Source organism: Anticarsia gemmatalis, chromosome 16 (assembly GCF_050436995.1).
Source record: "Anticarsia gemmatalis isolate Benzon Research Colony breed Stoneville strain chromosome 16, ilAntGemm2 primary, whole genome shotgun sequence".
Classification (NCBI taxonomy): Eukaryota; Metazoa; Arthropoda; class Insecta; order Lepidoptera; family Erebidae; genus Anticarsia; species Anticarsia gemmatalis.
The window spans coordinates 7,799,686-7,809,465 of NC_134760.1; the positions used below are offsets into that span (position 1 = coordinate 7,799,686).

General features: G+C 36.1%; 1 protein-coding gene across 1 annotated transcript; it reads right to left on the bottom strand.

Moving 5' to 3' along the window:
• Window positions 1–4,826: 4,826 nt before the first annotated feature.
• On the bottom strand, window positions 4,827–9,565 carry sob (sister of odd and bowl). Its single transcript, XM_076124691.1, has 2 exons — window positions 8,297–9,565; window positions 4,827–5,694 (listed from the first exon to the last, which is right to left on the bottom strand). The coding sequence occupies exons 1-2, from the start codon at window positions 9,343–9,345 to the stop codon at window positions 5,319–5,321; spliced, it is 1,425 nt and encodes a 474-aa protein (XP_075980806.1). The 5' UTR covers window positions 9,346–9,565; the 3' UTR covers window positions 4,827–5,318.
• Between the last annotated feature and the right edge of the window lie 215 nt (window positions 9,566–9,780).

Consider the following 9,780-nt stretch of genomic DNA (forward strand, 5'->3'; position numbering starts at 1 on the left):
GACACGATAGCACCACTGTTGGCCAAAGAACAAGTGACGCAGAAGCGACGCGGCCGGCAGTTTAATGCCTAAAGGAAGATGGAGTTTGCAGACTCTGGCTTCTATAGAGAGCATGTTATGAGGCAAAAGTTTTGGAATAATGAACAAATGAGGTAGATATCGTTGGTTGTTATATTATTGTACAGTGGCTTCCAAATTTGACAAATAAGACTATCTTCGACTTTTACTGCACGGATTTTGGCAAAACCCATGCAGTAAAATACTGTGTGCATAAAAGTTAAAATAACACAACTTTTTTTGTATCCCTCTAAACATAATACATTTTAAATTATTAAAACAACGTTTAGACTTAAACTGTCAAAGAAAATTCATTGTTTACACGTTCAAAGTACCTACACTAGGCATATATTGACAACAGATTAACGACAAGTCTACGAATTTTCAACTCTATACACATACTGTGCACTTAGCGTTGAAGCTCGAACGCGAATGCGGTTTGCAATCACAATTGTCACCGTTAATTCGCATGCTTGCGATAACGTGCTTGTACCTCTGCTATTAAAATAAATAAAATTACATACATTTAAATGCTTACTTAAATCACATCTTGCATAAACCTGTATAAAACTTCACGCGAAAAAAGCTTGTCTTCCCACAAATATAAAAGCGAAATTTCAATGCTTGTTTAATATTTATTTTAGATTTTAGTATTATTTATTGTAATGTAGTTCTTAGGATTTAGATAGTGCTGTATTATTTAAAATGGTATGTTTCTAAGCAGCTGCTGCATCAATAACACTTTTAACACCTTTGGAATTTGACAGAGCGTTATCGATAGCTATTTGCAAACGTTTAATAGCGTTTACGAATAACGAGGTTATATTATAATTATAGCATTAGAACTTATCTGGGTTATTAAAGGTTATGTTTGCTTTACAAAACGCTATTTCTATCATATTTTACGACAATTACTTTAATAGTTCAAGCTGTTGTTTATGAGCCGATACACGAATCGATTAAGGTCAGACCTGCAAGTAGCATATAACCTATGAAATAGCTACCAATTTCCTCCATGTTTATGACACCTAGAAACTAATACTAGAGTACGCATACTATACTACTTAAAAACCATAGAATAATAGATAGTTTTATCGTACTTTTTTTTAAGCCCTTAGATACTGTCCTACTACTGGGCAAACGAGCTGGCTTCCCAAACGAGGGAGTAGAGGTTAGGCCTTGAGCCCTCCACGCGGACTAAGTATTTTTTTACAGGATATTAAATTTCTTAGCTTTTCTTTTTCCTTTTTTAACAAGAAAATAATAATATTAGCGCTAAGTGAGTCCTACACCTTCCGGAGTACGGAAACGTTATGCATATCTTTACAGTGACCATTTCCTTCAAACAAAAACAAACTGTCGAACAACTTGATTCAGTCCAGTCATTGTTTTAAAAACTACGAAAGGTGTTCGAAAACCAAAAGATAAACAGGGCCAGCGAACCGTGTTTAAAATACGAAACGTCTCGAGCTCACGTACGCTTACCATTGTCAAAACACCTTATATAATTTCACACCGACATTTTTTTTTCAACGTTTTTTTTTTATTTTTGCACGGAGCGTGTGTGGTCGCGAATAAAGGCATAATGCACACTCGAAACGCCAAAAGCAAATATTTTTCAAACACCTTAACCTTTCTTATTTGTGCGTAATCTTTTGTGCTGGAGTAATTTCGATCTCGGTGACAATGGTTGGGAAAAAAGAGGATTTTTGTTTAACCCAGCGGGGATTTCCTACGGGTATGTAATTTGTGAATAATTTACAGCTATAGATAAAGCCGAGAGAGGCGCGGCGTTATTATGTTGTCACTAAGTTTAATGGGAAGTGCTTTGTTTGCACTTGATCTGTTTGGGTAAGTTTCACTTTGTGGGTGATAGTTTTATAGTTTCGGGTTTTACTTTTCTCTGGTGACGTTTTTTTCATGTTCCTAATTTTATTTGTACAGCGTTTCGTTGGATTACTGCGTTTAAAAACTACTTGAGTTTTTTTAAGCGATGATATTACACTGTTGACAAGTATTAATTGTTATTATTTTGTTCTGCTTTTGCTATAAAAGTAAAAACATTTAACCAGGAGTATCTGCATTGTGTTTATCACTTGAGGTATTCAACTTTTAATACGAATTCTCTCATTTACTTTCTAGTATTGACTTCATAACATTTGCATAAATCAACAACATTAATATGTGCATTCGTTACACACATCAACGTCTCACATAGATTAACATTCGGACATTTCCGTGAAATCTTGGTCACGGCCGAGCCCTCGATATCAAACATTTTAACAACACCAACACCTGTTTGTAATTAGAACTATTCAAAATAACCGAAACGTCAGCCAATCAAAGCTCGCGAAAACCGCGACGAATTTTCAAATTTTCGAAACCAATAGTGACGTAACACGACCGTTGGTAAAGAATAAAGAAATACAAGAGATACGATCACAATTTGTTACCTTTTTAACACGTCATCTATTTCCAAAATCTTACAAAAAAAAGTGAGACATGTGGCCCATTATAAACGTGTTTTGTGTTTAAGAAAAGAATCGAGCTTTATGTCATTTTGATACACTCTTAAGGGCCTTTGTGTGGGACTGAATCGTATCGTCTTTTTATTCGTGTGAATTGCGTTGCATCGATTTGGTGTTGAATTGAAGCGATTTTTCAAGCTCAGTAGTTGTCCTTTGTTGCTAATGGTCGCATTTCGTCTTGCCTTTTTCATTGACCTTTATAATTACCACTTTTACGTCTATTATACCTGGTTATGCATCTGTTGCGATTAATAAAAAGGTTGCATTTAAATGATTTGGGACGGAATTAATCTTTTTCTAGAATTCGTGGTATTTGAAAAAGTTTTGTTTTCTTTTTTAAATAATTCTTTATTTGTCTCCTTATGTGAAAAAAGTATAAGGCTTTTTTTTGTAAAGATCTATGCATAATCTCATTAGTAGCTAGTCATTTCTGATTTCTCTTTTTAGTTCTTCAAGGAATGTAAAGTCCTCCATTGGCTTACGGCTGCCGTTGAAAAATACAAGCCCAACTTTTCTCTATTTTCTTGTAGGTCAATAGTAATGTGCCCTGGGACAGTAATAAATATTTTTTTAATTAATAGATTAGGGTTTATTCATAAAGTATTTTTCACGTACACAGGCGTATAAAACTTTGTTGTATTCGGTATTGACTATTTAATGTCCATTTTATAAAGACATCACAATAAACAAACCTATTATAACTTGTTAATGCAACAAGTAACGCCATCTATTAATTTATGCTTGAACTTAAATAGTCATAAAATATTACTATTAAAATGAACTTGTAATGCGGTGAGTGTAATACTACTATCCTAGTTTAATCTAAGTCATAATCACTTATATTTTTCAAACAAATATTATGAATACTTAGTTATTGAAACTCTACAGACTGGAGTTTGATTCGTGAGGCAATAAAACTATGTGAATTAGTGGGTTTCTTTTTTCTATGATTTAATATTTTTTTTATGATTTACAAATGATTTTGCTACTACCTTACTCGTGTATATGTTATGTACGTCTGTAAGATTTATTATTTTCGTGTAACGTTACTAATTTTTGGCGAAGAGCAGACCCGTCGAATAATATTCTGCCCCCATTGCGGTGCTATAGTTTCCACCAGAAGTATTCATATAAATAACAATTATAGATGCAGACTGTATGAAATTTCGACCAGCTGTTTTTGAGTTAATCGCCAACAGACAGATTTTCAGTGCGCCTTTGATTTTTGCGATCATTACTGTAAATTCTTACTAAGCTTACCTACTTATGTTCTAGTCTAGTTATATTTTTAAGCTGTATTTGTTTATAGTATTTTCTATGGGCCTCAGTTGCCTGAAATAAACAAATAAATAAATAAAAATAAATTACGTATGACTGCCTGTATATTGCCGATAGTGTATAAAAGGTTTAGGGTTCGATTCCCAAGCCGGCTAAAAGTACTGTTTTTTTTTTTCTAATAAATTAGTTAATAGAATATTTTTCAGTGTTTTTTTGCTTGGAGTCTGGTAATGTGTCCGGGATGGGGCAATAAACTCGCCCTCTTTTACATGCGACTAACATTATAATTGGCTGAACTTGAGTGTATTTCATACACCTCTACCTTCAAGTTCGGCTATACTATGTATCACATCTAGAAAGCTATGGAGGAAAAATTGTATGCACTATGTATTATAACATGTTATATTTTACTGTTGTTGATTTTATTTTGACCTGGTATACTGGTCACGTGGACCAACTACGAACTACTGTCAGAACAATCTTATAAAAATCTAAAAAGCTCCATGTTATTCGCATTCTAAGCTGATCATGATGATCAGCATTTGCATAGAATACACCTTGAACCACAGAGCTTTACTCAGTAAAAATACCTATTTATTAACCAGCTTGGAATTTATTCCCGGGAGCAGAAACATATTTCTAATTGGACTATGGTCAATTTGAACGTGATTTTACCGGATTTAATGATAGTCGACCTTATGCCCTAAATAAAGATAGGGTTCATATAATTAACAGATACTTTTCTTGGCTAATTAGTGTTCTTGATAATCTCGGTTATTTCCAAATTTACTTTTGACGTTCAAATACTTACCATTAAATAAATGTAACTGTCGATAAAATAATCATACTGTGAACTTCCTTTCCAGTAATTAATATGAGATCTGCTATGATGTATGATAACTTTACTTTGTGATTGTGTTTAAGGTAATAATTCAGGGTGAAAATAAAAGTGGTAAGTTAAAATTCATCAATTTAATTACAATACACATAACATCTAAACAAGATCTTGAATAATACAAAACTTTCGAGATAACAGAATACACTTCATTTCTCGTAATCTCAAAGTACAGGAAGACATTATTATACACAACCCTCAATTTAAAAGAATATATTTTTACAAGGTGGACGGAATGCATTGACTTAGCCATAATTTATATTTACAGACACAAAATGAGATCAGAAAATTTACAAGATTATAAAAGAATATAACTAAATAATACTAAAACCCAAACATCGTAAGGATATTGCAATAACTAAACCCTAATTGCCACTGCCAAACTAGTAGGTAAAATCTACTAAAACACCACCAAAACCGTTGAATTTTGAACATAAATATAATAATATTTGAATTTAAAAAGCACTGGTGGCGTGAATTAGAACTAAACTTAATACTAGAAGGCACCGTTTTAGGAGTAAAAATCAGTCTTTTCGCATTTGCCACTAATAACATAACTGCTAGTTCTCGTCTTCTGTATCGAGGCTGTCGATAGGAAAGTTTGGATTTAGGAGGGGACTTTTGCCATTGCTACCACTAGGAGAGGTGTTCACTGAAGAGATACCGACGAGGTTATGCGTTAGACTATGACGTCTCAAGTCACAGTTTCTTCTGAACACCTTACCACAAGAAGAACAGTTATAAGGCTTGATATCCGTATGTGTTAGTAGGTGGGTCTTCAAATTCGACCTTTGGTTGAAACTTCGGCTGCAAACAGGGCATTTGTGTGGAGACTCTTCCATGTGTAGTATTTTGTGTACGGCTAATGTTCTTGATTGACAGAAACCTTTGCCGCATTCCAGGCATTTGAACGGCTTCTCCTTTGAATGGATGTATCTGAAAGAAAGGTTTGTTGTTAGCCAGATGGTCTTAGGAATTTAAGCACTGGTATAAATGAAATCAGGACTAAGATACCAAGATTGTACAAGGTACATTTTGTTTAAACGATTAAAAGAATTGAAGAAGAAAAGTATACGGAACATATTTATTAGGAGACAAATAAGTTTTTTGACGTCATACAGTTTTTAACAGATTCTTAATTAACCCTTGTTTATGTCTGTGAACATAAAAACCATTGCTTGCAAAATAAATAAACATCAATTGAACTAATGAACCGTTTGTGCATGAGGAAGTATTTATTATATTGCAAAGTAAACAAGTATAAATAACATGTCTAATAAAAACTAAAGAATGTAAGAATATAAAACGAACTCCATTACAAGATTCCTAAGGCAAAATTTGCTTCAGGTGTTATTGTACATGATGTAAACGTTCAAGTACGTAAGTTCTACATCATTTAGTAAAGATGAGTTAAGCTCAATAAATACGTCATGTCTTAAGGCGCCGAAACATCGTCTCTCGCGTGCAAAACACCTTGTGGGAGCAGTCGGGAAGCAAACACGAGCCCCAGGGTTATTGGTAATAAATTTCAACTCTCCTTCACTTTTATTTTCCATATCATTAATTTACGCCCTCATGTAAAATTCGCTAAACGTAGACAAACTATACTTCTACAGATGGAATCCAATGATTACTCATAGCAGAAATTTAGAAACTATAAATTACATATTATTGGATTTACACCCAATAAGAACGGTATATAATTATGCGGACGTAAGTTTTAATTATAATAAAACATACGGCATGTTTCTCACAAATGTTGATAGCAACTGATTTCAAATTAAATTTAACTATACAACGTATAATTAACACACCGGGTAACGTGTAATCAATAATAACACAGCACGAGGGACCAGCTATCGAGTGTACAATTCAAGAAAATTATCTCCGTATCGTATAAACAAACAGACTCGAAGCAACAAAATTACGAGCCGTTCAAAGTAACGTAATACATGTAATAATCGTTGGGATTAGTTAGATCGGTGACGATAAAGTTCGGTTACAAGATGATGAATGAAATAATAATTTCAATATTAAAACACGCGATGATGATGGTGATTAAGACGGGCCCGGCGCGCGCGCATTCGAGCGTGCCGTGACACCGGCGCAAGCGCCGCGTTAGGCCTAACTCGAACCAACGCGACATCACTGATTAATTAATCCCGCAATGCGGACCGATGGCCTATGAAATTCTTGTTCTCCACACTAATTATCGACGATAATGAATAAATCGTGCATGAATTTGAAAATTAGCACCGCAAAAATCGACATCCAAATTACTAAACAAGCTACAAATTAATTTAAGTCCATTATCCTTTCAATCTACACAAAAAAATCTGAACATCTCGAACATCGAAACTTGATTTTGTATGCGAAGGATATTTACCAAGCTTTTTTATTTTTTTTGTCATCCATATTAATCCTCACGTCAGGATCACCACGTGCTTTGTTAAAACCCGTCGAAGGCCCGCTTCGGTCCATTATAATGTATCGTGTCAACGGACATCGATTGAACATCGACAGGCCGGGCCGGGCCGAGCTCGGGTTAACCCTCCGGCGTCTACACGAAATTTATTTTATTGCTGCAGAGATACGGTGATTTGGGAGGAAATCGCCGAGAGACAGGTGTAAAAATTCAACACCTTTAGCTCTTTTTGGGTGGGGATCTCGAGGAGATAAGTGAAGAAATAGATTGAGAGCTGTTGTAACACTATTATCATATTTATTGTGTTCGAGATTCGTGATGTTTGGAATTCGAATTCTCGTAACGGTCACTTACATCTTATTTGAGTGCATTGTAAAGACGTTTTAAAAAGGATAAATATTTTGATACGTAAAAAGATATGCTCAGAGATTTATATGGAATGCGAAGGAGTCGGGAAGAAAACAAAATGAAAAGCCACAATTAAAACATCGTCTCGTGGGATTAGCGGCGGTTTTGTGAAATAATTTACGAGCGTGACGAAAGACTTGTCGATACCATCTGCTCGGTCCATACTTAACCCTTTTTGTTTCAAAATATTTTTATTCGTTCCCCACCATTATTCAAAAGTTTCTCATAACGTTTCGCGTTGAAACCCGACGACCAAAATCTTTTATTGATATCGAAAATTGAGTATCGTGAACCTTAAAAATGTTTCTCGACACGGCTATAAGATTGTTTTATCTTATTTGAGAGCTTACACCATGGGGATCTTTTGTTAGAAAAACATAATTGAACTTCATCTGTTTTATCCAATCGACTCACTGACAAAGAAATTTTTGGGCGATTTCAACAGGTGTTTGATTACAACATAAAAAGCTAAAGCTTAATGAATCGTAAATTATGAATAAGATACGGCTGAGACTTTATTGATTCATTAGTAGTTGTCATTCCCATTTAAGAGGAACTCCCTTGACGATAGACATAAATTTTAAATTATGAGGTTGATAAACGATATTTGTAGGTAAAAATAATTAGTTATGTTAGTCTGGTCAATGATTAAAGTTATAAATAACTAGTTAGTTGTAAACTATTTGATATAAAGATTGTTTATACCTGTGATCTCTAAGGTGGTCTTGCCGTCGGAAAGCTTTCCCGCAAATATCACAGGAGTACGGCCGTTCGTCTGTATGTGTCCTTTCGTGGATGAGTAAGTTGTATGATTTAGTGAACTGTCGGTTACAAAACTTGCATATAAATTGTTTCTTCGTCCTAGGCCCACTTCCACCAGTCTTCTGTTTATTTGATACACTACTTCCTGTTGACGATGTTGAACTATTTGTTGATTTGGATGAGTTCGATGCTTGTGGAGACAGTGGGGCTTGCGATGGACTTCCATTCATTTGTTGTTGATACATTGCATTCATTAATAGACTCGGATATCCGTTGTCTAAACTCTGTGATGAACCATATCCGTAACCTTTCGATGTAGATTCTAAATGTTGTTCCAAAGTAAAGTCGTCTTCGTTGTCTAGGAGGGCCAAGTCTTCTTCTACTTCTTCAGACAAGTCAACGTCCTCAGCAGCTATTGCATCAGACAGCGGATATTCTTCAGGTGTTTTCGGCGAAAAATCTTTAGACGTATCGGACGCATCGATTTCACTGATTTTAGCACTTGCCGTCGCTATCCTTAAAATGTCTTGTTTTGACGATGAACTAGTTTCTGATGTATTAGGTTGATTTGTATTATTTACAGATGATACAGATGTCAAACGTTGTAACGTCAAATAAGATTCTAGAGCTTGTAGGTTCAGTGCGGCCGCAGCGGCTGAATTTGATGGCAAAAGCGCTGCTTGTTGTAACGAATTCATCATCGCATTTTGTAGCGATATAACTACTCCTTGTAGAGATCTTTGCAACATGTTTTCTTGTAACAACGCAGCTGATGCAATAGATAAGTTTATGTTCGCGGATGTAGTAGAACTAGGGCTCTTACTTGCGTTTGATTTGGTATCCGCATGAGGAGACGGTGGGTCAGCTGCTAACAAATTCATGTCTGTGCTCTTGGTGTCCTGTATCTGCAAGTTGTTCTTCAGCTTAATGATCGCGCTCTCCAATGAGTTCAACGTGGACTTGCTGGATCTTGACGAACTTTGTTCTTGCATCGTGGAACTTTATTCAATGCTGGGTTGATATCATCGGCGTAGGCTTCCACTAGTATTGTGTGCACGTGTTGTATGGGGGGCGGCGCGGGGGAGGGTCTCGCGTGCGCGTGCGCTGTCCGAGAGGCACGCTCCGTGGTGCGGCGTGCGAGGCGGCTGTGCGGCGCGGCGCGACTGAGCCGGCGGGCAGCCGGCGACCGCCCCGCCCCCACCTCGTTCCTCGCCTGTCTTCCCGCCTCACAAAAGCTCTCTATTTTAGGCAACTCTTTGTACGCAGTAATGGTCACCTCACGCTGCCCTAACGACAGACACGTCCATGAGAAAACGTTGCGCCAGATTTGTTGTAACCCCTTTCAAGTGTAATGAGATTCTGAATGGAATCGTTCGGGCTATGGGAAAACAATGTGATGCGGCGATCGCTTCGCTTGTTTTGTCAGT

Excerpts from the sequence above, each read along its gene's own strand:
- sob (XM_076124691.1), bottom strand. The coding sequence starts at position 9,345 with ATGCAAGAACAAAGTTCGTCAAGATCCAGCAAGTCCACGTTGAACTCA. Across the intron at positions 5,695-8,296 it reads GACCACCTTAGAGATCACAG|ATACATCCATTCAAAGGAGA; the intron begins GTATAAACAATC and ends CCTTTCTTTCAG.